Below are 27,233 nucleotides of genomic sequence, written 5' to 3' on the forward strand. Positions count from 1 at the left end.
CAAATACCACAAGTCCATATTAAATTAAAGGGTTGCAGCCAATCTCAGTCAAAGTCAAAATAGACCCACTGAAAATAATATAAGTAACTAATTTAGGTCTGTTAATTTCAATGGTTCTACTTGGAGTGTAATTTGGCTGCATACAGCCCAAAGAGAACAATGCATGCAGTCTTTCCACTATGAATTTGCTCACAAACTGAATACCATATATTTGTTTTTCTAGTACATCTATAATAAAAATTCATAATTACTGCCATGTCCTAAATTCTTAAAAAACAAAAACAAAAAACTAATGCAACAAAGGAAATGAAATCCTTTTTCCCCCTTCTAAGCTGCAGAAATTTTGGCAACACATAATAAGTTGACACCATTTCCAAAGGATGTCACATAGAGGAGGGAGAAAGGTTGTTTTCTGCTGCTCCAGAGAAGCGGACACGGAGCAATGGATCCAAACTACAAGAAAGAAGATTCCACCTAAACATTAGGAAGAACTTCCTGACAGTAAGAGCTGTTCGACAGTGGAATTTGCTGCCAAGGAGTGTGGTGGAGTCTCCTTCTTTGGAGGTCTTTAAGCAGAGGCTTGACATATGTCAGGAGTGCTCTGATGGTGTTTCCTGCTTGGCAGGGGGTTGGACTCAATGGCCCTTGTGGTCTATTCCAACTCTATGATTCTATGATTCTATGAAATCTGTTATTTTCAGGAATCCCTTTAAATTATTCAGAAGAGGTGTCATTACCCAAGTCCTAAAATCTGAATAGCAGCATTCCCCACCAATCCCCTTGACTTTCTAAAAGTAATTTATTTTCCAAAAGTATTTGACTAGCTACTGGTCTTCGGTTGCCTAGCATGATTGAAGAAGAGGCAATGCAGGCCCTGGGTCATGGTGCAATGATTTCTTAGTAGGCAAAAGCAGGACCCAAGCACAATAACACTCTAAGACATGGGTAGGCAAACTAAGGCCTGGGGACTGGATCTGGCCCAACTGCCTTCTAAATCCAGCCTGCAGATGGTCTGGGAATCAGTGTGATTTTACATGAGTAGAATGTGTGCTTTTATTTAAAATGCATCTCTGGGTTATTTGTGGGGCATAGGCATGCGTTCATTTTTATTTTTATTTTCAAAATATAGTCTGGCCCTCCACAAGGTCTGAGGGACAGTGGACCGGCCCCCTGCTGAAAAAGTTTGCTGACCCCTGCTCTAAGAAGTATTGCTGCCTCCAACCGTGGAGGCATAGCACCACCATTGTGGCTAATAGCCTTGTAAACTTCCCATCAGTCATTGATCTGGCCATTTGCATCCCTGACAAATCAGTGTCAGCCAGAAGATTCTGTGTCTGCAGAGACCATCTTTGCAACTAGGCAGCATACTTGCCTTGTGGAGCAAGAAGGTTTGGTAGACCATTCCTGGAGATCAAGGGAAGAATCTGTATTTCCTCCAGGGTTAGGGGAGAGCAAACATGTAAAGAGGAAAAGCAGACTGCCAGATGGCAGTTTAGGGAGAGATGGGAGCTATAATCTGTTTAAGTCCATACATGTGATTAAAGTAAGAAATGGACAACAACTGCTTGCATTTATCGTGCCCCAATGGAGAATCTACATTGAATAAAACAAGAGGGTCATATGTGTTCTCATCTATTTGACTCCTCACTGTTTGCACTACCAATGTATGCACTACATCATTTGTATCTTGAAAAGTACAGCAGGGGTGGGTGGGGGCGTTATAGGCGTTTGGACACTCAAATGGAAATGTCTTCTAGTTGTATTTCTTTCTAAGAGAGACTGTGACTGTGATACATCTCCCAGTATACTGTTACGTCTTTTCCCCAGTGTGATCTTTTTGTATTTTTCATCATTCTAATTGCATTTCCCATTCATGCACCTGCTAAACAAGACAAATATTTAATCATTCCATCAACTCAAAGAACCCAATCGTTTTTAATCCACTCACATGAAGAAAATTCAGATTTTCAAAGCTGTGGAGTCAAAAGACAAAACTTCTTACAGGGGTCAGAAAGCCACAGTGAGGAGCCTCCTAATCAGTGAAGAAGCAACCTGGGAGTGTGTAACCAGGGTACTTTCCTCTCTGTTTACAACAGAAGTGATGCTGTCATCTGATGATGATGTAAACATGAGAGGGGGCATTGGACAACAAATCTGGCCGGGCACATGAGCCCTTTCTTTGATAAGCTAGGCTCACAATGACTGGAACAAGCATACCCAGTGAACTTCACAGCTGATCAGGAACGTGAACCCAGGTCCCTACAACCAAAGTCCTACATCCTAACCAACACACCACCCTTGCCAGCACACTATTATATTAATCTTGGCTAATCCTAATCCACTGGACTCCTAATCCATTGGCTATGAGGGCTTTCATTATGACCTCCTGCACTTCAAAATGTACCAGTACACCCCTGCACCTTGTTTGTACCCAATTAAGACCCAACCTGGACATTTACCAGTTTCATTTAAGCTGCCCTTTCATCAAGTAAGATGTTTTAATCGAGAAAGTAAGCAACTAATGCAGCAATTCACAGTTTCAGAGCTTCTCTAATGTAAATTAACCAATGTCTTCTAGGAACTGTCTAATAATGTGAAAAACATATTCATCCTACAAGCGGGGGAGGGGGGAGAGAGGGGGAGAGAGAGAGAGACTGTACAAACAATATCAACTCCACCCTGTGTCCAGGATGTTGCAGTGAGTTCTTCTGTTCGTATTACACAGTGAAAGGGAGATGAAGAATTGAAAGAAATTGAGGCTTTTCTTCTTCTTCCTAGGTGCAGATAACCATGAAAAAATGAGTGCTTGCTATAAAAGTAGCATAACTGTCTATGTTGCCTAAACTTTGGCAAGCCAAAGCACCTCCTGAGAGGGCAGTTGCTTCAAAGATTTGAGAAATGTTCGTGTTGGTATTTCTAAGCACAAGGATTTCCAGTACCAGACCCTCTCCAGGGGCAAAAGAGTCAAAGCCTCCAATACCAGTGGGAGTTTTAGAGCCACTAAATATTTTAGTTAGATGGGGTGACATGTAAGATGTTTATTTAAAACCCCTGGCTTGCATTTAAAAACCCCTTTCCCCCGACCTAGGTTACTCTGCAGGTGCAGCAAGGTTTGCTTTTTGGATGGGAGGGGGTTAAAACCAATGGTTTCCTAAGGGCTTTTGGCAGGAAAAGCTTGGCGCTCAAGTACAGAACCCCTCTTTGCGCCATTTGAGACTAATAGCTCCAAGTGGACCCTAAGTTGAAACCTGGAAAATCTGCAAGAGTTACAGGCTGTGACAAGAGATATTAATGCCTCCCACATTGACTCAATAAATCAAAACAGATTTAGAGGAACTATTAAGGCTCATGACAAGAATCCACACTTCTCTTTAATAATTCCCTATTAACATATTTAACTGCTGGGCTGTATATTTTAAACATTTCTTACTTTTGGGTATATAAGTAATTAGTGGCTTTTAAAAGATGCATTAACACAGAGAGAGAGAGAGGGAAAAACAGATAAAAACATTCAATTGATTTTTCAATATTCTAGTAGAAATCCACATTTGTTACATAACAACTCAGCAACATGGTATGGTGCAGTTGGGTATGTTTTGCTTTGGCTCTGCAATATGAATCAAACTTAAACCTGAAGTTATAGCTGTTCCAGGATGGGGAGGTGTGTGACTATTTATTATTTAAACGAGAGAAAATGCACAAAGGTCATGGACTTGCCTTGGATCTTAACTTCTCTTCTACTAACAGAATTAAATTTAGGTCATAAAAAGTGGCTCTCTCACATCCTCCCACTCCTCTTTGCACCCACACACCCTGCCCCTGAGGAGGGGTTGAGGGATCATTCGGAACAGCATGGCTATGAGTGCAGGAGGCTGCAACAAGAGGGGGCAGCAGAAACCATCCCCTTCTCCTTGTGCAAGTGTGGGCTTCCCATGGAAATCTGGTTGGCCCCTGTGAGAACAGAATGCTGGATGGGCCACTGGCCTGATCCAGTGTGGCTCTTCTTGTATTCTTAAATGCTCACATAAAGGTACCTTGGGTCCCAGAGCAATGTGTACGTGTGTGTGTGTGTGTGTGTGTGTGTGTGTGTGTGAAACATGAATGGGTTTCTCCATGCCACCTCTTTATATCAGCCAAAGCACACAGAGAGAAAGGATATGGGTGTAGGTGTCTGTGTGTACAACACTTTCATCATGGAAGCTTTTCATTTTAGCATCTCCCATTTCAAAACATATAAAAACAGCACGCTGTTCTTAAAGCTAACTGACAACGCTACACAAACTAAAATGTCCTGTTAACATATATTTAAGACTACAGATGCAGAGCGATCCAGAGCTGGTCATATCTGAATGCATGACTAGGTCCAACCCATAGCAGCAAAAGAGTTTTAGAGTCTTAGGATCTGTACCTCTGAAATGCCCTTTACCGTTTTAGGGTCCACTTTAAAAAAAAAAATCATTTCAAGAGTATGGCGATGCTTGCTTTTGAAGGGAGAATGGTCTGAGGGCTCTTTTAAACATGAATACCATGTTACATCTCCTACCTGTAATAGCATTTTTCATAATCCTCCTCTCCAGTAATCCAGGAGCTGGAAAAGAATGCAAGGCCTCACCATTTGGGGCTGGGGCTGCACCTACAGGAGACAGGAGGCAGAGACACTCAACTCCTCCCCACAAGGCAAGGAGTTGTTCATGGGTGAATTCAAAAACAAAACCAAGAAAGGGTGCAGAGGAGGAGGCATGCGGAAGTGACTGGGTTAGGGGAGGAGGCCTATGAAAAACACCATTACTGGTTTCCTTGGGCTTCAGTCGTCATCCATTTCAGATATGGAAACAAAGACCCCAGAGCCCTCGCTATGGATGGTGGTGGAGAAACGTAACTGATAAATGCAGCATGCAGTAGCCTCTTACCTTCTCATTCTGGATGTATTTTAAAGTTTCAGTCCATGATGTTTACAAGTTTATGACAGGCATTTTTAAACAAAAAACAAACTATACGTAGATATTTTCCAGGGGGGTAGCTGTTTAAGTCTGTTACAGCGAGAGCAACAGAGTATTGTGGCACCTTAAAGTCTAACAAATGTATTCTAGCATAAGCCTCCGTAGACTACTAGTGTTGTGCTAGCATCTGAGAAAGTGGGTTCTAGCCTGCAAAACCTTATGCCAACATAAATGTGCTGTTTTTATATGCAGACAGCTTTTCTCCCACACTTCTGTTCAGAGCGCGTTTGTCTTTGGAACTGTTTATACACTCCAAGTATAGTGAATCTCTTGTTCAATGTAGAGCCTAACCACGGAGAAAGATTATGGTACAACCCTCAATAGGACTGCACCACTTCAGTACATAAGAACAACATGCCGAGTAAAAATGGCAGTCCCATTTGAAATTAAGGAGATGAGACCCGCCACAACCACCAGCACACTCAGAGCACCTCAAAATATGGGTCCTGCTTGATTGAGTAGGTGTGGGAGCTGCCAGAGGCTGGTGTGAACTGCTTTAGCCCCCTACCGCAGGGCAAGACCACTGTGGGAGGGACAACAACAAAAGGAAAATACAAGGGGAAAACCAGGGAGACAAACTTTTTAAAACTGTGTGTGTGTGTGTGTGTGTGTGTGTGTGTGTACGCGCACACACACACACACACACACACACACACACACACACTCCTGGGAAAGAAGGAGGAGAATGTCAAGACAAAAAACCCAGGGATATCAATAAACAGTATAGCAATCTCACCAGATAACACACTCCCAACCCCAATACTATGCCACACAAAACAAGGATAAAAAGAACAAACCCACAGACTAAACTATTAGAGAAATTTGCTCCCAGAGAAGATAAAGAGCTGACCTATCTTACTGGAGGCTGGGAAGATCTGGAGGAGAGGAAGAGGAGGCAAGATACTGTGAAGTCCCTGCCTATCAAGTCCAAAAGTGGGCATCATCCTACTGACAGCGCAGTCATGTAAATCAAGGTGTCTGAATGCCCCTTCATGTACAAAAAAGCCTTTGGCTGTTGAAAAGCAGCAGCCCAGGGAGAAAGGTTTCTAGATTTCTACATGCAAGAGGGCTTGTTTTTGTTGTATATGTAGGGTCACATTAGAAAACATTCAGTTACCCAGGCTGCTGCACTTTGAAGTGATACTGTTTCAGAAGAGCTTTCTCTAACTAGCTATGCAGGTTGCCTCTGAGAAATCTGATGACCAGTGGTGCAAACTAGCATTGATTTTCATCTACTCTTCAGAAGGCCATGACCTTTGGGCTAAACTGGCATGTTTCCCTGCCCTACAAACAACTGTTTCTTCTTTAAATCACTTTGTTCGTTAAAACAGGTTTTGAAATTACTCGAAAGAGTAAATTGGATGGCAATTCTTGCCAACTCTAGATAGCGTTAGAAAGAATGAAGCAGCCTCCATGCATCAGGTCTTTATCAACTGTTCATGACTGAAAGTGGAAGGAGGGGCAAGTAAAATTGCCTAAGGAGAAAAGCTCCTTGATTGATCAGAAGCACTGGCCACCCTTGCCTGCAAACCGAGAGCAACATTCTACTTTAACTTGCACACAATGAGTTTGGCAGCAATAGAATTAAAAAAAAAATGCAGTAAAGACCATCTCTAACAGGCAGCCTCATAGCTTAAAGGACCAGTTTAAAGTCTCCCCGAGGTTTGCAGTTCAATTTCTGTTGACCTTTAATTAAAGACGATACAGCAAATTGACACCAAGAGAATTAAAACTACAATATAAATTCGGGTCTATAACTAGCATCCAAACATTTTTTGTTTGCTGCTGAGTGCTCAGCCAAGTTGCAGGCTGAAAATCCTCTTGCTTTAGTATAATGGTTGTAACAGCAACATAAGAAATCTTTACTCATCCTCATCCTCAGAAAACGTCCAAATTTGGCTACGGCTGTTCTGTACCATTGACAGGGTGGGACAAGGGAAAAGGTGGAGGGAAGGACAGAGAAGATGGTCCTCAGTTATTAAGAATGGGTTTCCTTGTTTGCTCAGACTGGAGAGCAAGCGTGACCCAGAGGCTTTTATAGGGGACAGGGAATATCACCTGACGGGCTCTACCCTACTGGTGCAAGGAGACTTCCTTGGTGGGTGAGACTAATCTCTCTGTGGTGCCCTCACTTGACCAGAGCTAAGCAGTGATTTATTCTAGAACTCCCCACCTGACACCTCATTATTTGCCAGTTCAAGAGCAGTTGTAGACTTGTGGGCTACGGGGGCGTGGGGTACACATACAAGTCTACAGTGGTACCTACAGTGGTTACATATGCTTCAGGTTACATACTCTTCAGGTTACAGACTCCGCTAACCCAGAAATAGTACCTTGGGTTAAGAACTTTGCTTCAAGATGAGAACAGAAATCGTGCTCCAGCGGCGCAGCAGCAGCAGGAGGCCCCATTAGCTAAAGTGGTGCTTCAGGTTAAGAACAGTTTCAGGTTAAGAATGGACCTCCGGAACAAATTAAGTACTTAACCCGAGGTACCACTGTATATGTATGTAAGAGAGAAATGTCCATTCTCACCCTACATTGTGGAATTACAAACATTCCAAACAGGGGTCTACTATGTCATCTTTCTGGACACATAGAGTAGCCATCTCTCGAGCCAGAGACTGACAATCTGTGGCCCTGCAGATGTTTCTGAAGCACAGCTCTCATAACCTCTGCTCATTGAGCATGCTGACTGGGGCTGACAGAAGCTGAGCTCCAACAACAACCAGAGAGCCAAAGATTCCCCCCGTCTGCCTTACTGTAAGCAGAACTTCACAAATGAAACACAGCTGCTTTTCTCTGTGTTGAACAGAAAGTCTTGCTGGAAACTAGCAAAGGAGAAGTTGCAAGTTATTTTCCCCCTTGCAGGTTCCAGTGCAAATCCCGCATGATAAGAATCCACCTCCCTTCCCAGCTGGTGAGTTGTGGGGCTTATGAAGAAACATATGATTTATAGTCACATAGCTTTGATAGTGATAACGAAACTTGCAGAAAACATCTCCCTCATCCTCCCCAGCAACCCATAATTTTCATAGTAAATAGTGGAAGTAAAAAAGAATAGGTTAACACATTCTTGGTTGTTGTTTTTTAAAAAGTAAGTAATAAGAGAAAACTCAGCAAACTTTAAGGGAAAGTCTCTGCTCTGCCATACTAGTTAGCAGATGTCGAAACATCCCACATTGATGGAGATATGTGCTTATGCTAACTTCAGACTCGTCACACTGAAGACTCAAACCTGATTACAGAAAAGGTGTTTCATCAGCCACTCCGCCTTCCCCCACCCCCTGCATTTATGTGCAAATATGAAACCACCAGGAAAATGTTTAAACAGGTGTAATCACAACTGCACATGAAAATTGAGTTGGAGGGCTGGAAGGAATCTTAACGTGGTTAGGAGGGAGCAGAAGCAATATGAAGCTGTGATCACGGCCGATTATGAATGTATCATGCAAAAGGAGAATGTTGTCATAGCAGCTATAAAAATGTCAGTGAAACTGAGCAGCCATTACCAAAGTAGTAAATGAAAGGGGATGGGGGGGATAAAATGCAAAAAGGAAAATGTGACTGAATATATTAAGGGAAATTATGTTTCACTCCCAGAGTAGATAAAGAAGCAAAGAAAATAATATTTGCTCTGAACAAATATGCACAGATAACAACAGGAAAAGAACACACACAGTGTGACTGGGTGGTACAGTTAATATTTTAAACAATGAACTTTGTTCCAGAGTGGAACAATGGCAAGATGTGTACAGCTAGAAGTAAAGTCTGCATGCCTAACACCATGCACACAGATTGCTCTGTCATACCCTCCCAACATTTCTCTGATGAAAATAGGGACGTCCCATTCCATAATGATAATTTTACTATTTATACCCCCCACACCGTACTGGGTTGCCCCAGCTACTCTGGGCAGCTTCCAACACATATAAAAACATAATAAAACATTAAACATTTTTTTTAAAAACCTTTCCTATACAGAATTGCCTTCAGACGACTTGAGAGTTAGATAACTCCACACTCTCCAACATTTCTCCAATGAAAATAGGAACATCCAAAGGAAAAGTGGGACATTCCGGGATAAAATCAGAAACCAGGGTGGCTTCTCTAAATCAGGGACATCCCTGGAAAATAGGGACACTTGGAGGGTCTGCTGTGTCCTACACAAAGAGGTATCCCCATTCCTTTAATCAGAGAGGGCAGTTGTGTCTGTCTGTATCTTTCCATATACAGTAAATAGCTGCCTCTTTCATTTAAGTTAAGGGGTGGGGAAGGTACGGGCAACATGAGCTGTATGCACTGTAGACTTGCTCGCCCATCCCTATTGACAGCCAATCTTAACAAAAGAACGTAAGAAGAGGTCGCTGGATCAGGCCAATGGATCAGGCCATTTAGTCCAGCATCCTGTTCTCACAGTCGCCAAACCAATGTGTCTGCAGCCCAGTCAGAGATCACATCCTGTTTGGTCCTTAGCCTTCAAGAAAGTGACCTTGCTAAGAATACACAGAAAGCCATATAGAAATTTAGCAGATCTCATTCTTCAGTACAAAGGGCATGAGAGCTGCATGGCTAAAAGATTTGGGTGGTGTTTTAAAGTTGTACAAAGGATTTCCTTAGTGGCAAACCATTGTATATGCATTGTTATCACTGCCAATTAACATGTCAAACAGCTCAAGAAATATATGGTTTTCAAAATGAGAAATTTGAGTGAAATGTATTATTTGGTCAAACTTTTCCATTGATGATTTAAATTGCCTTGATTTGAAAACCAACCCACTCTAATCCCATTAAAGTTTACAGCCAGGACCCAAAATATATTAAAAACCCCAAAGGCTTGGGCACTTCCAGCAGGACTTTCACCATTTCCCCCACTCCCCTTTGACCATACCATATCAGAAAGTACCAATACTGTAATACATAATATTTTGTATAGCACTTTCAAGTGTTCAAAGGGTTTGGCATGCCTTATCCAACTGTAATACTATCAACAACCCTGTAAAATATTATTATCCCCCATATTGCAGATTGAGTGATTGAGAGACAATGGCTTGGCAAAGGATGCCTTGTGACTTCATGCTATAGGAAAGATTCAAAGATTCCTCCCACCTTCAAAAGTTTGCAATACAGCATGACATTAGAGAAACACAAGGTCAAAAATCCTTTTGCAGACATAATACCTGTTACACAACTCTTTGGATCTCAGTTAACATATTTAAACCTGTAGACTGCATGAACTACTAAAGTATGCTAACTGTGATGAGTCCCCCAAAACTGTACATTTAAAAGGAGCAACAATTTGAAATATGCATTAAAGAAAGAAAAAACACTGGAGAGAGATTCAGAGTTCTTAATGTGTCCATAATTAATTCACACATTTAGCTGTGGAGTCCAGAAAATATGTTCCTGCTGATCATTTGCATGTAATACTTCAAAAACAAATCTGTTACACTTTTTATTTTTATCTGCCTTAATGCCTTAAACGCTATTACAAAAGTTATTGCTTTCAAGCAGCAGCCTCTACTGCTACCACATACAACTATTAGACTAAAGAGTTCTTCAGACATTTGACACAATCAATGAGTATCTCCAGGAAAATTAACTTATTTTAGGAAATGGCAGCTTCTAAAATTGCAAGAAGCTGAAGTAACCAGGAACAATGGAAGGATATTTAATAAACAGTCAAGAAACCAAAGATAATGTTCACCAGTCAACACTAACTAACTATCCCAATTTTAGGATCCATTCCAAAGCTACAATATTTCCATATGGAAGGAAATTCCTTGCTGGAAACAGTATATCGTATGAATCCTGCTCATGGCCAGTCATTTGCAAATAATTACACCTGCAGATGTTTTAATCTATAGGCTGGATTGGACTATCATATTTCAGCTGAATGAGTAAAAATATGAAAGAGCCTTGCTGGCATACCTGCAGGCCCTTGAGCCTTGCTGGCATACCTGCAGGCCCTGTGGAGCAGGACTGAACAAAGCAGGAACTCTTAAATTAACTACAGTTTCCCATTTCATCCAAACTGGGAAACTATGGTTAACAACTTCATAAAAGCCAGAATATGACACAAACTTCAAACCATATTCAATATATTGTCTTGTTTCAAACCATTAGCCAGTTCCCCAGAAATAAGTAACTATGGCTAACTTAAGAGTTTCTGCTTTCTTCACTTGTTCATATAAAGGGAGGAACAAAGAAGTTGTGGGTGCAGCCAAAAGACTCGTTCATACCTCAATATTAAACCAATATGTGACCTATAGGTACCCATTCTGGGACACTATAATTGCACATAGAGGGAAAACATGACATGTGATTGTCATATATGACTGCCCCAGGATGCATCTTTCCTACACAGAAGCAACACCTGTACACAAGTTTTGTAATGTGAGGCTTTCCTAAGAATTGCTCAGTATCTTCAGTTCTGAATAATGTTATCATTAAATGCTAAAAAAACCTTCCTCAGTTCAAAAATCCTACAAGCATATAAATTGAGGGCATAAATTGGTCCTTTATAAGTCCCTCATCTTGCATTCCCCTCAATTGTTCCTGGAGACTCAACATTGGAGAATGCAAAAAAGCTATGTAGATTCTGCGGTGCAAAGACAGAGTGGGGTGGACAGCTTGGTGAACTGTTTGCACCCTACGGGCTATTCACAATCCACCCCAGGTGAATTCACAAGGCTTAAGAAGTTCTCACTTAACAGGCACCACATACATGTGTCCCTGAAGACTACTAACACGTAATGCATATGCATTCAATCTGAGGTAATACAGTAATACATTAATGCATTAATGCATAGGTTGTGTCAATTAGCATTTGGAAGGCAAACAGAAACTGAAATGCGCCACAACTTACTTCCTATTAAATGTGTTTAGGATTGGAATGTTAGCCCACTAAGGAAATGGTATGAATGGGCTTTAATTCAAGCATTTCTATTTAAATGGAATGTACCTTTGCAAACGATAACTGACAACACCAAAAGGACAAACTATTATATTATTATTATTATTATTATTATTACTATTATTATTATTAATCTAATTTCGGTGCAATTACTTCATGCTAACCACTGTTAGATTTTGGAAATGGTTTTTCCTGCTCAAAGAAAGCACACTCTATGCAACAGTTAACCTGCAGATTTAGCTATTCTTGCAAGAAGACTCCAGGGATTAAAATCTTTATAGACTTTGTGTGAAACTGCACCAGCTTTATGGCCTGATGACTGTTGGGAAGCCCAATAGGACTACTACCAGACAGTCAAACCATTTATACAAAAATATTCAATCAGATTCATTTGGTTGGAGTCACTTAAGGATCGCAACTTGTGTGCATAAAGAAGACCAATATCAACCACCCTTACTCCAGCTGTTCCAGCTGTGAATGGCATCACTTACATAGCCAAAAGGACACTCACAACCCAGGCACAAGACAGAGAGATGTCCACATTCCGAGGAGCACCAAGGTTTGCAAAAGTGAAACAAATCTTCTCAACGACAACAACAAAAAAGGCTCCCTTAAGCACCTTCATGTGCATGACTATGGATAATGGGTTGGCTTCCCACATCAGTAGAAGAAGAAGAAGAAGAGTTTGGATTTGATATCCCTCCTTTCACTCCCTTTAAGGAGTCTCAAAGTGGCTAACATTCTCCTTTCCCTTCCTCCCCCACAACTAACACTCTGTGAGGTGAGTGGGGCTGAGAGACTTCAAAGTGTGACTAGCCCAAAGTCACCCAGCAGCTGCATGTGGAGGAGCAGAGACGCGAACCTGGTTCCCCCAGATTACGAGACTACCGCTCTTAACCACTACACCACACTGGCCAAAACATTTATGTTCAGTTGCTCCCTCCACCACTGGCACGGAAGGTACTGTGTGTCATTAAGCGTCTGCTGTGATCCCTTCTGCAGTGTGGCTGTCCTCTACACCCCCTGCAGAGCCAGCTACTGAGCATGCCCATCCTTCGAGGGATCTAACAGACAGCACACATCAGAGGCAGCGGAAGGTGGTGGGAGGGAGGAATAAGCGGGTGGGGGGAAAGAGAAGGGGAAAGAGAGAACAAATATACTTTAAACATTACCAGGTCAGCACAGGAGGAGGCAAGTAGAACAGAGGCAGCCAGAACTGCTCAAAGTTTTTTGATATACTCCTGGGCAGACTCCCCAAAGTCTGAAAATGTTTCAAAGAGGAGAAGGGAGGGGATCCCTTTTCTCGACAAATTAAAACTAGCCTCCAATCAGCTAAGTTCTTTCAGGACTCTCCTGTTCTCTAGGTGGATTTTAAAAGGAGTGTGTGTGTGTGTGTGTGTGTGTGTGTGTGTGTGTGTTGCTCATCAACACTGAAAAGCTATGGTTCGAAGCATATTCCCCAACAACCCTCTTCCATCCAGACCGATCATGACTAAGAAGGGGTCTGTTCTTTCGTTAGAAATGTTCCCAGAGGCCCCGGTATGAAAACAAAGCAACATGCTTCCCACATCTTTCCTCTAGGGATACAGCCAGTCTGTTCAGACTCTAGGGATGACACACAGGACCCAATATGCCACTGTGTTTGTATGCGCGAACGTGTATATTATAGATACACAGAGCAAAAAATGCAGAAGGGTAATTTTTCAAAAGGACATGTTGTGAGAGTTACTGAACATTCCTTGCATGCTATTTTGATAAATGTAGCCATATGACTGGGGAGCTGCGAGGGGGATGCTTTTCTATAGGGAGACACCACATCCAGGCTCCCAAAACACTTGATTCTCATTAGGCTGAAGGGCTGTTTGGTCACAAGGAAGCAGAGCTTCCAGCGCAACACAGAAAGCTGCCTTTACGCCAGACAGGCATGCTCTGCCCATTGGTTTAGCCTAGTCTTGTCTGCTCCAGGGGTGAACAATGTGGTGCATTCCAGATGTTGTGAACTACAGCTCCCATCAGACCCTAGCCAGCATAGCCCAAAGTGTGGGATGATGTAAGTTGCAATCTGCAACATGCAGAGGGCACTAAGTTGCAGCAGCTCTCCAGGGACTTTCTTAACATGCGGACCCCTCTTAATTAGAGATGCCAGAAACTGAATCCAGGACCTTCTACATGCAAAACGTATGTTATTCTACACAGCTACGATCCTTCCAACTCAGGCTCCAGAATATTGGGCCCAGGCTATGGCACGTCTGCATTTCTTAATGACTTCAAATAAGTGGGGCTCCTCAACTGTTCAACCTAAGACAACAATGTGTATTCTCTAGCATCAAATCTGAATCTGTGCCACTTCAATCATATTCATGTTGGGCAAGGGAAGGGGCTCCCTCCTACCATGGGGGAGGGTGAGCTGGAGTCTCTGGATCAAAAAGGCAAAATGGGCATCATTAGTGATGAGTCTTTACAAGATGGAGGTCCAGTTTGAATAGACGGGCTGAGCACAGTGGGCCACAGCCAGCCCTTACTAACCGAAGGGCACTGCTAACAAGGGCCAATGGGAAAGCCACTGTTAGTTCTATATACCCTTCTTGCCTCCAACGTGACAATTTAGGTGGTAAACATGTTAGAAGATGGTGCCCATGGGTGGAAGTCAGAAAGGGAGCAGCCACAGGAGAAGGCTGTGGCCAGGCAGTTTGGGATACATGCAGAGCCAGTTTAACAAAGTAGCATCACATTGCTGCTTTACCGATTGAGCCCAACCACAGAGTATAATCTGCAAAATAATGTGTTCACTGCATATTTCTAGATCACGAACAGCCCCACCACCCTTTCGCAGTTTTAATTTAAAAATACATAGCCAGTTGTCTAAGAATACGTCTCTTTCATACAGATTTTACTATAAGAGTGGGATGAGGAGGGGCGGGAAATAGAGAAGGATGGCGGGAAGGAGTTGAAATCACCATGGTCCAATTAGCAAAGCTCTCACCCTTCACACCTGCAAACAAGAGATTGCATTAACACCTGCCACAAAAGCAAACATTTTTAGATAACTTCATTTTAACCTCCCTGACACTGCCTGCAAGCTCCCTGCCTAGCGCTACCGTGGAAATTACGATGAGTGACAGTACCTATTTTTCTTCCAGGGAAAAAAAATGGTTTTCCTCTAATCTTCAGTGTCAGCGTTTCAAATCCTCCCTTCAACATTTGTGCATAATTCCCATTAATGATAATGGGCGCTCCATACGTGGAATAATACTTCCTTTAAATGCTAAATTGTTCAAGGGAAATCATTATGATTATCAGAGATGGATGTCGCACGCGAACACATAAAGAACACTGTAGGGCCCTTGAAGGATCTTCAACGACATACGTCTGGAGTGGCATGTGTAAGGAACTCCTCTGTGGTCTATGCATCAAAATAAACTAAGCTCTTGAGCTTTCACATATATTTATAACATCTGTGCAGATAGAAGAAGTAGTTCTCCGCATTTTTCAGGAAAGGGGGGAAAAAGAAAGTCAGCCCTTACAGCTGCATCAGAAATACAGCCCTTTTGATTGCTGTAACATTTTTTTTACTAGATCTCATTCCCATTATGACCAGGCTTGAAAACAAAAAAGGCCCAGGGCTCAGAAAACAGGAACACACACACACATCTCAAAAATCTAAGATGCTTAGGATATATATATATATATATATATATATATATATATATATATATGGCCCCCAAAGTGGTTAAAAAAGACATAAGGTTGGCTGGAATAAAACTTCTTAGGCATTTTGTTTTGACAATGTGCCTCAGAAATTCACCACTTTTAAGCTATGGAAATGTGAGCAATTCAATGTCATGACACACAAAATTGAAGCGTAATTGCTTCTAAGTGGTTGACAACCAGCAAGCACTTTTCGTAGTCCTCCCCCCTCCCCTTTCCCAGATAAAACTGAAAATGTATGGCATAAAGTGGAAGCTCTTGTCAAAAGTTTCATTTTAACATGAGCAAAAATGGGGCAAGAAAGCAACAACGTGGCATTGAGACATTTTAAGCGGCTTTTGAAATGAGGAGAATTGCTGCCTTCTGAAAACCAGGCGATACTTAAACACTGTCAATGGGAGACTCTTAAAGGCAAGAAGAACAACTGTTTGAAACACATATCCCAAGTGGCAAAATTTAAGATTGGGAAAGAGGAAGGAAGACAAAATGGATATATATATATAATGGCATGAGCCTGCAACATAGTTTTCAAATTCCTGGAACCTCAAGAAACAAAAGTTTGTGGGGGAGAGATAACTGTCACGTTTCTTAGTTCAGTTTGGATTCTAAGGCAACCTTAAACGCTTGTGAGGACCAGCAGACTTATCTAGTGGTTTAACAAACACATGTACTAGGGCCAGAATCAAACATTAACACAAAACCATGTTTTGTTTAGCCATATTCTGGTTTCTTTTCATAACTTACCCAACCCTATCTGCAAACCATAGTTTGATTGGGAACAAGAAACCAAGATCTGAAAGCATAGTCTGAAATGGGTTTATGCTAAACCAATTCACAGACAAGCGACAAACATCCATTATGGCCACTGCTTTCCCTCCAGAGCCTGCTGGATGAAGTTGCGAAGCAAGCAGATGCGATGCAAAAGCTAACAAACAGCTCTGAAGCATGTTTTCCTTACAATACATCTGGACGCTCCAACTACGGTGTGAGCTTTTCAATATGGTTAGCACAAACCATTGTTGCTCATTACATGTGAACCCAGGCTAGAAAGGATCAAGGCAAAACTCAACACACAGCCCAAACTCTCCACATCTCCCTAGTGAGCATAGCCTCACATTCTAAAAACTACCCATACAAACCAGATGTCCCGTGAGTGTTTTTTCGTCCAAGTGCTTCAGTGTTGACATGGGAAGTAACTACAATACTCCTGGCTGGTGCAGCATGGGGGCCAAACCAAGCAGAATTGGCAACCACAGTCCGTATTAATCAACCCTGGGGCTGTTTGCATTTATTGCAACAGTGTTTGCAGAACAGCATCGCAAAATATAAAATAACTGAACAGAGAAGTCAACATCAACCATTAAGTAGCCTATGAGCGACAAAGCTGAAAAGGTTCTTACCAATCATATGATTTGCAACATGGATCTGTATCTCTCTTTCATTCTCAAAGGTCATCTGACACTTGATGCACTGATAGGTCTTTTTCTGTTTAAACAAATAAAAAGAGAAAAGGTAAGAGAGCTTTGTAGGCAGCAGAAAGTAAAATCACACCTCATACCACCTTCTGTGTTTTAATAAGATCAGAGTTTAAGAATGATGCAACGAGCAATGGGAAGATGGCTTGGCTACTGGAACTTTGACAAATCACCCTGCCCAACTGGCTCTACACAGGGCACATTGTATATGTGTGTTGCAAGATGTTTGTGGCCATGTCGTGTGTAAAAGCAGACTACCAGGTTTCCTTGCTACCAACCAAAATGCCTGCGACCTGGTTTTCTCCTGAAGCCTCACTGTCCTTGTGAGTATGACCAAAGACCAGAGGTAAATAGCCATTTTTGCACTTCTTTTTATTACTGTCACTGTTGTCAAACAAGGGACAGAAACTGAAAAGACTGTAGTAAAGCAACAAAAAATTGTGCGACAACAAAACGAATAAACATTTTAAGCTTTCATAAATAGAGCCCACTACCTGAGAGGCATTATGTGTTGTTCTCAGCCAGCAGATATGTGTGTGTATGTATGGAGTGTGTGTGTGTGTGTGTGTGTGTGTGAGAGAGAGAGAGAGAGAGAGAGAGAGAGAGAGAGAGAGAGAGGTTGAAAGCTTTTGCAGCTAATCAGATGTAATAAGAGTAAGGACCATGGGTCAGCAGTAGAGCATCAGCTTTGCATATAGAAGATCCCAGGTTGAATTCCCAGCAGCATCTCCAGGTAGGGCTGGGAGAGACTCCCCATCTGAAATCCTGGAGAGCTGCTACCAGTCAGTGTACACATTACTGAGCCAGATGGGCCAATGGTCTGACACAGTATAAGGCAGCTTCCCATGTTCGAATAAAACCAAGATATTTGTTTAGCATTATTTTCAAAGTTTTATTAATGTTTCAACGTATTAAGAAACCGAAGCAATGACCGCTCCCCTGGGGGCACATATTGAAAATGCCTAATTGTGCACAGGTGGGAAACCTGTAGCCCTTCAGATGTTGCTGCACTATCCCTGACTCTATCTGACTGGGACTGATGGGACATGAGAGTCCAGCAGCACCTAGAAGGCAACAGATTTCCTACTATTAGTTTAGCATTACTGAATGCTACCAGTGTATATTCCAGTAGGAGAAAAATGGAGTCAGCAAAGGGCCAGTTTTAAGTGGAATACTAGGAAACACAGATCTTTTAATTGATTGATCATGCACTATTGGTAGCTGAATGCAGAGTTTTTTTAATGGTTTTGTTATAATTCAGAAACGTAGCATTCAAGTTTATTTCCTGAGAGAGGAGTTGCCGACCGTCACACTTGCACACACTTTAGTGGGGATGTTTAATTGATCGATGTGCTTGCAAAATTCATAAGATGCCTTTTCACAAAGTTTAAGGTGGGGTCAATAAAGCAACTGTACTAAAAGCAACTTGATTAAAAATTAAATGGAGAATTGGCTAAAAATCAGCAACAATAAAGCAATGCAAATGATGAACAGAAAAAAAGCAGAAAAGTGAGTAACTAAGAATGGTTTGTAGATTAAAAAGGTATGATCCATCTATCAGAAAAAAATGATATAATGACACTGGCTGAGGCATGCTTGACTGGGATGCAGCAGTAGGCCTTCCCTAAGGCCATACCCAGACTTTGGAACTCCCTGCCAGTGAAGAGCCATTCCGCTCCCACTCTCATGGTCTTTCACCACTTTTAAAGTTGCTTTTATCTGCTATAGGCACTGCAAGGACTACAACTGCAGTGAAAGGGGAGGATGTAAATGTTTTCAAATGTATCAGCCAATAGCCAAGCCAACAGAATGGGTGCTAAGATGGAAAGGCCTCTGTTGTACAAACCAACATGCTCCATTTCACAAACAAGAATTTCGGCATGAGATCTGAAGGAGAAGGCAGAACATATGGCGGAGGGAATGAACATTACAGCACTTTGGGTCTAGGCCAGCCAGTGGTTCTCAACCTGTGGGTCCCCAGATGTTGTTGGACTACGACTCCCATCATCCCTGAGCTCTGGCCTTGCTAGCTAGGGGTGATGGGAGTTGTGGTTCAACAACATCTCGGGACCCACAGGTTGAGAAAGGCTGGTCTAGGCCAATGGTAGTATTAACAGAGGAGTATGGCAATGTTCATGTTTAGACACAGAGTTGTAGGACCAATTCGCCATCTCGGAAGACAGAAATCCAAATGGAGGATGGAGCAAACACCACTCCTGGCTTGCCATTTGAATGACTATGCACCAGAATGCCAATGCGGTAAAGTTGTTCAAAGGGCAAATCTGCATTCAAAATGCTGCATAACAAAAAAAATTCTAACAAGGCTGTAATGAATACCCCGCTACAAAGGGTGATGGACAAACAGAAGCCAGAACTAAACATCAACAGCCCAGCCCTACACATTGAGTTCAATGGGCTTAATCACTATGGTTTTAGTCTTAGACCAGGGAACGGAGCCTGGGTCCAGATGTTGCTGGACTCCAACCACCTCTCCATCCAACATAGCCAATGGTCATGGATGATGGGAACTGCAGTCCAGCAACATCTGGAGAGCCACAGATTTCCCCACTCCTGCTTCAGACAGTCAGTGTAATCAGATTCATTTATATGTTGCAGTGAGATGTGCTTTTCAAGGAAACAAGACTTCTGGGCAAGAAGAGTGTAATTCCAGAAAAAGAGCATGAAAGAAACCTCATATCACCCATGGACCGGTGCAAAGGAGCACTTGCGGAAATAGAGCTTAGCTGCCGAAACAAGGAGATAGCATTAAGAAGCAATTACATGAGCCACTTGTTCTATGGGAGAAGATTGGGTTTGTATTTAAGAGTGGCAAGGTGTGTCTTCTTGGTGATGAGACATGGGGAGGGGGGAATCCTAGGAATAATTTATAGGGGTTAAAAGTTAAAACGCTTCTGAAGGGAGGAATTCCATTAAATAAACAAAGCCTGTTGCTCCCCCCTTTTTTAATAGATGGCTAAATCATGGCTAAATCAAATGGCTGGCATGCCTGCTGCTTACGAACAATGCAAAGGAAAATACCAGATGTAAACTGCAGCAATTCACATATGGATGACGAAAGCAGCAGAGCTGCAGAACGCTCACAGAAGGGTACAAAATTCACCTGCTTTGGCCCTGTTGTCCAGTCCCAGACATATCTTGGGTATGGACAGCAGAAGACACACAGCAGAAGGCACACTGAGCCAACCCGAAGGGAAGATAGTGCCTCTACCCTTCTGTCTCCCACTCAAGACAACCTCCTATTCCATGACAAAAATTGTTGCGTTCACTTCGGCCTTCCCCAAATCCAGATATTTTGTCACTCCCAACTCCCACCAGCCACAGCCAGCATGGTCAATAGGAAAGGACTATAGAAGCTGGTGCCCAAAACATCTGGAGGGCACCAGGTTGCAAAGGGGGTTGTATCCCACTGAAATTAATAGAACTAAGTTAACCATATCCAATAACTTCAATGGCCCATGTTGCAGATCAAGGCTGAATGAGAAAACGGCAACTTGGGCTACCCAGTGAATTTAAAAACTGAAGTGGGATTTGAAGAATGGGGGGCTTTCTAGCTCAAGACATGCAACCTTTTTTAAAAAAAAAAAACCTTTTCTATTTAAACAAGATTTGGCTGTTGTTTTTCATTATAGAAGTATCTTTCCTCATCTGTTCACCCATAATTATTTCTCAATAGACTCTCCCAGTAACCCATTTTACTTCAGTGTTTACTTCGGCCTGGGGGGGGGGGGACATTCTCTAAGCCTCGTCTACAGGATTACAGAAGTGCACTTATTAGCAGAGCATTCCTGGCATCTAGAGGATCTTCTATATTCCGAACGTACCTTTCCCTCTTGAGCTAGAGATATCAATACATCCTGGTGCTTACTGAAACATGTACTTCTATTGTTTTCAATGTAAACTCAATGTAGCTTCTCTCTGACTATATATTTTTCTAATCCTCTGCTGTTAGGCTCTGGGTAAAAGGGGGAGGGGGAAGCAGGGGGAGAGAAGAAGAAAAATCAATAACGGTCCAGAAAGAAAGAAAGAGGAACTGGTCAAGAATTATAGAGTAGTAATGTCGTTTGGACAGCTGCAGGCTGCTCAGTTTGTATTACACACATAAGGCAGGCAGCATAAAAACTGCATTTTACCTGTTGTACTACAAATCAACAAGAGATTACAAAACAGAGAACAGCATGTTGTTCAATTTAGTTTGCCTGGCTATATTTGAGACATCTTTTTTTTTTTAACAAGCTTCTGAAAGCTATGGTTCTTTGGAAAGGATATGAGCATTCAGGGGCCTCTTCTGTAATCATGAAAGCTTCTAAATCTATGGGGTTAGTTGTGATCAATGAGCTTCAGAAATGCAGTGTGTGTGCATGCATGTGTGAGGAAGAGGGAAAGCATCAAAATGAAAGAGATAAATAATCTATTGAAATTATCCTAAAAGGAAAAATGTGTTCCTGCCTTAATTGCACACCCCACATCTTTTCATCTGGCATTCATTTGCCTTCATCATGTTAAGGTTAAGTGTTACCAACAGTGCAATCCTTTCGCACGCTTACTCAAACATAAGGCTGACTATACTCAATGGAACTTACTCACTGCTAAGTGCTTACAGGATAGTCACCTAAGTCCCACTGAAACCAAAGGAGCAAGATGGGAGGCTGAAGTGAAAACCTCTCCAGAAGATTTCTATTCTATTCTATTCTATTCTATTCTATTCTATTCTATTCTATTCTATTCTATTCTATTCTATTCTATTCTATTCTATTCTATTCTATTCTATTACCACTAAGCAGTTTACAGTAGACAGTCTAAAATATTCATTAAAAATACCCAAAACAAATGAGCAGACATTAAGAACAAATTCCATGAGAATATTATTACATGAGATTAATCTTTCGGGCAGGCAAATTTTGATAACTGGGAAAGAGGAGTGCCTTGCCTTTAGAAAGAAGGTAGTCAGAGGTTTGTCTTCTTCCCCCAACAAACAAAAGCCTTTCTGCCACCTGCCCAGCCACCACCTGGTACCTGGGACAGGAGACCCCTGGGAGCAAGATTACAACATTGCTAAAGCAGCAGCAATGCTTTCTTCTTTCTGCTACTGGTTAAAAAAGGTGAGAGGACTCAGTCATTTCATCTTCAAAAGGCAAGATGCTCCAATGAAAATTCTTAAATTCCGACCACCCTCATAAAATCCACCTACTTTCATGAAAGAAAAAATGATCCTACGAAAGTAAAGTCTGCTTACGTTCACTGGAACTCATGCTGAGTTGGGAAGTTTGTTGAACAGGACCTCCAGGCAACAGGAGCTAGGTGAACTCAGTCTATATTGCCTGTTACTTGTGAATAGGGACATCCTGATTGGACAGGACGTGCACTTCCTGACAGTTATGAAAAGGACTTCTTCCAAAAACACAGCAAGCTGACTTATGCCCAAGTCACATCAGTGCACTAAACATCAGAAAAGCTTTCTGACAGTAAGAGCTGTTCAGCAGTGGAGCAGACTCCCAAGAGGTGGTGGACTCTCCTTCTTTGAAGATTGGATAGCTAAAGAATCATGGCAAGAAAAATTGATGGACTATGCAGAACTGGCAAAACTGACATATAAGCTACGGAACAAGGATAACTATGACTTTAAAGATGAATGGGAACCATTTACAAAGTATTTGAAGACGCAACAAAACGAACTGGACTCCTTGGCTGGCTTTGAATAAACATTCACAAACTTTTTATTGATAATAATCAGCTAAATAGTTTGAGGATCTATACAACTTTGTAACATGCAGAAAACAGCATTCTCAGAGAAATCAAAGACTGGAACTGAGGGAAGCCGAAGGGTGGGGTTGTGTGGGAGGGTGGGGGGAGGGAGGAAAAATGAGGGGAAAAATAAGGATGATATGTTTCTGGATAATATGTTCTGTTTTAATTTTGAATTTAATTTTTTTTTTTTTTTAAAAAAAAAAGAAGATTGGATAGCCATCAGCCATGGATGCTTTAGTTGAGACCCCTGTATTGCAAGGGGTTGGACTAAATGACCCTCTTGGCCCCTTCCAACTCTACAATTCTACGATTCTTTGCAAGGGGTGTTTTAAATGTATGATGTGCACACAGGAATGATGAGAAATTTAGACCGGGGGGGCATGGCCAGGATGGTGAATAGAGTGGGGGCAATATGCCCCCTGACATTTAAAACTGGAGCCTTCTGGGGGAAAAGGGGGCATTGCAAAAAAGGCTGGGGGCAGAGGCCCCTCACTGAAATCCAAGTGTTCTTGCTAAGGGAGGACTCCACACATGGACCATGGCTCCTCCCCAGGGAGATAGGTCTTGCTTATGTCCTGTCATATGTCAAGGTTGACAGTGCCTGTGGATATAGGGCAGAACCCAGACCTAGAGCAATTTTAGGTCCAATTTTAGTCCACAGAGAACACCAAGGGGGCAGATAAATAGGGCAAGGGGCATTGTGGATTTGCATCCATCAGCCTGTTCGCGGGATAGTTATTGTTTAACAGGAAGGTAGAATGGCAGATCTGAGGCATTAGCATATATGCCAATCGCAGGCTCCTGTGTAAAGTGTAATTTGGTGCAGGCCTGAATTCTGATTTTTCATTATCTTCTACAAAAGAAATCTGCCCTCTTGGGGCAAGATTCAAAGCATTTACTTTGTTGAAGAACTTAAATTCTCTCCTGAGGGAAGAGGAGGTATAGAAGCTTTGTTGAAGAGACAGAGTTAAAAGTAGGAGTAAGGAGGACGGCAACCATTTCCATTCACGATAATGGTGAAGGGGGGGGAGGAGTGAGTACAGTGAGAGGCTGGAGCATTTTAGCCTCTGTGTGCACAGCCATACGAAATCAGAATTAGCCTGGCATAAAAGAATAGGGCTGCTCTTCAAGAGGAGCGTGAAACACAATGAAGAAGCAAGGAGGAGAAAGGCGGCGATGGGGCTAATAAGTAGTTTTGGATGATGAACTCTCAAGAGGCATCACGCTGAAGGGAGAGGTGTTTCCATTTCGTATTTTATTCTCTGCAGAATTAGATGTATAACACAGCTGGAGGCAGGTCTAGTCACCGATTCGCTTGACCCCAAGGGAGCGAGTATGTAGTTGCAGTGCTAAAGCAGCAAGTGAAACAAAGCAAAGAATCTTTCGCTCGGATTGTTTCAAGCTCCGAGAAATCCTTTGAACCCAACACATTGTCGCAGATCAGCAAGATCTACAAGACAGACTTTTAACAGCTCTATCCCAGCCACGTACAAGATGATGCTTCGTCGGGGCAGAGTGGGGCAGGGCGGGTGGACTTCTGGCTCACGTGGAGTGGGGGAGGAGGACCTTCGATTAGCGCCAAGCGAGTCGGGGGCTTTATGCGATGAATCAAAGGTAATTAAAAACATTTCAGGAGGGGGGCACAAAGGATGTTATACGTGCAGCTGCTTTGCCCGTCAACTGAGAAAAAAGTGCCGAGCCTTGCTAGTCCATCCGATTTTATTCGGGACACCCAGAAACGAGCAGCCTTCCGAGCCACAAATAGTAGTTTGAAGAAATTATTTCCAAAGGCCACAAACTGCAGACATGAAAAGCTCTCTCAGAAGGTTGCCGATGTGCCGAAATAGCCAAGAATCCTATTAGTACAGATGCCAGTGGCAGACTTATCTGCAGAAACTTATGTAAGGAAGCAGCTGCTGGTTTGATCATGAGGTAGTCTGGGAATAGCTGCTACTTAATCAATGTTTTGTGTAAAGGCAACCCGGGGGAAAAAATCACTTTTTAATACATGCAACATATTGAAGAAAGTTCTTCAAAGATAAAGTGCCTACCTAACTGAACTAAGGACTTTGGGTGTGTTTTCCCCCCTCTTCCGCTACCCAAAGCAATATAGGAGCTTTTGTTGAGGGAGGGGGGCCGGGTTCTTATCCTGGTTTGTAATTAAGCTGGAGACAGGCAGGATAGAGGGTTCTGACTGAGTATTTTTTTTAAAGCACCAGCCCTGTGTTCTCTCTTCTTCTCCCCCCTGGAAACATCTCCTACTGCAAAACATGGCAGCAGCACACAGCATGGCTGAGCATCATGCCAGAAGGGCCCATCAATGCTTGAGGCGAGACCCCCTTGGCTCAGATTCGCCCAGCAGGTAAAGCATGGAGCCACCTTTCTGATCTTCCCACAATGCCCCAAACTGGCACTTGGGCAGGCTATATTGTTAGAGCGTTAAAATGGGTAGGTTTTCTGCTAACCACTGTAGTAGAACTGCCTGTGCCAACAGCTGCACCACCACCAGGTCTTCCGGTGTTCCAAGGTGTGCCAAGGTACAGGGTGCACTGAGTAGCCCTTTGCTGGAAGGGGGGCTAGAGGAGAGGCACACACCTGAAACAGTTTTGCATGGCATATCCCCTCCTAGTGGTGCAGCAGTAAAACTGCTAGCTCATTTGCAAAGCTAAGCAGGGTGCAGCATGGTTTCAAACTGAATGGGGCACCACATGTTGAGATTCCTGCATTGCAGGGGGTTGGACTCAGGGTCCCTTCTATGGTTCGATGATCATCATGGTGCACATTCCCTCACCTCTGCTGAATTCCACTAGCTTCTGTTTACAGAGGTGAGGAAACAGGCAACGAGGTACCATTGTGATGCATGTTTTGCAGCTGCTGAAATCACTAGAGAAAAAGAGATGTGTGGTCGATGCTTTCGCCCTCCCCCATCAATCCTCCATAATAGCCTACTTCCACAGCCTAAGGTCAGAAACATTTCAGTCTCCCTTTATAGTGCATGGCTGAATAGATGGGAGAAAAGCATAGAAAGTGAACTTCATATGGAGTCAAACTACTGGTCCATCTAACACATTGATATCTACATTGACCTTAGAACCATCTTTTCCAGCCCTACTTGGGGATGGCAAGGACTGAAACTGGGACCTTCTGCATGCAAAGCATGTGTTCTACCACTGAGCTACAGCACCTTCTTCTGGCATTGAGCTGCCACATTCCTCTGTGCAAGGCCCATGCTCAACAGTGTCCAACAAAAACCCCTGTCCAATCCAATGCCTGAAGAAAAGTTAACAAGTTTTTCTTGTTGAGTCATTTCAAATGTTAGAAAAAGTGGCATGGGGATTAATTTCTGCATGAGGGGCAGGGAGAGGGAAAGATGCACAGCATATATTTTCCACTGCTGGCATATATAGCCATGCAAGTTGGCATGTCTATGAGCTGGCCTATGAACGTACCAATGGACGAAAGCATATTAGTCATAGATTCCCAATCTTATGAGGGGTAGGTTGTGGCCGCTTCCAAAAATGCTATCCACATCAGGCACAACAACTGGGTGGTGTTTTCACTGCCTGCTGGCTGTGCAAAGCCTACTAGCATGCTCTGGAGTGCTCTAGGAAGCCACCTTGTGTGCCATGATCATGCCTAGTGTAGCAAAAGGCCTAGAATCTGTATTATGTATGCATATTGCATTTCTATCTCACCTTTCCTCCAAGAAGAACAAGGCAGCATACAATGTATGTCCCTCTCCCATTTTAGCCTCACAATAACCCTGAGACAGGTCAGGCTGAGAGTGAATGAATGTACAAAGATCACCTGGTGAGCTTCATATCCAAATGGAGATTTGAACCCTGGTCTCCCGAGTCTTAGTCTAGCCATGCTCTAGCCATTGCACCACACAGGTTCTCTGTCATCTGAAGTGGCCTCTGAGAGTGGTGTCGCTTCACAAGGCTCTAAATCAGACATGTGCAAGGATTGGATGGATTTAGGAATCTATTTCTAGCTGCTATGATCCACGCTGCAGTTTGGGCAGAGACGAGAAGGTGCATTCCACACTCCACCAAAACTTTGCTTTGTGGAGTCGCTCACCTGTGATGCACACTTTCCCACTCTTCAGTGTTGGAACACAGACAGAATGGCTTGTATGAAGCAGTATCCAAGTAGTGCCCAATCAATTTTTATATGAGAGTTTAAGTGAAATGACTAATTTGGAACTCAAATTTATTTATTTATTCTTTTATCTACCTTTCTAACCTGCTCAGGGCAGTTGAAACTCCATCTAAAATTGCTTTACAAAGGAAGGATGCTTACCATGAGTCTTTTATGGATATAATGCCACTGCTAACCTAACTATGACCACAACTGTGCTTGCCACTCTGT

At 42.6% G+C, this 27,233-nt stretch overlaps 1 protein-coding gene across 3 annotated transcripts in view; it reads right to left on the reverse strand.

Moving 5' to 3' along the window:
* Nucleotides 1-27,233, reverse strand: part of ZNF423 (zinc finger protein 423) — a 325,427-nt gene that overhangs the window by 102,068 nt on the left and 196,126 nt on the right. For 2 of the 3 annotated variants that reach the window (XM_083513508.1, XM_083513507.1), the window contains exons 5-6: nt 17,022-17,106; nt 4,544-4,633 (exon numbers count right to left, since the gene is read on the reverse strand). In XM_083513508.1, the coding sequence (XP_083369634.1) occupies nt 4,544-4,633; nt 17,022-17,106 (175 nt within the window). The remainder of the gene's footprint in view (nt 1-4,543; nt 4,634-17,021; nt 17,107-27,233) is intronic. The other variant, XM_083513509.1, reaches the window with a different exon arrangement.

The sequence above is a fragment of the Podarcis liolepis genome (assembly GCF_965112155.1).
Source record: "Podarcis liolepis genome assembly, chromosome: 7".
Taxonomy (NCBI): Eukaryota; Metazoa; Chordata; class Lepidosauria; order Squamata; family Lacertidae; genus Podarcis; species Podarcis liolepis.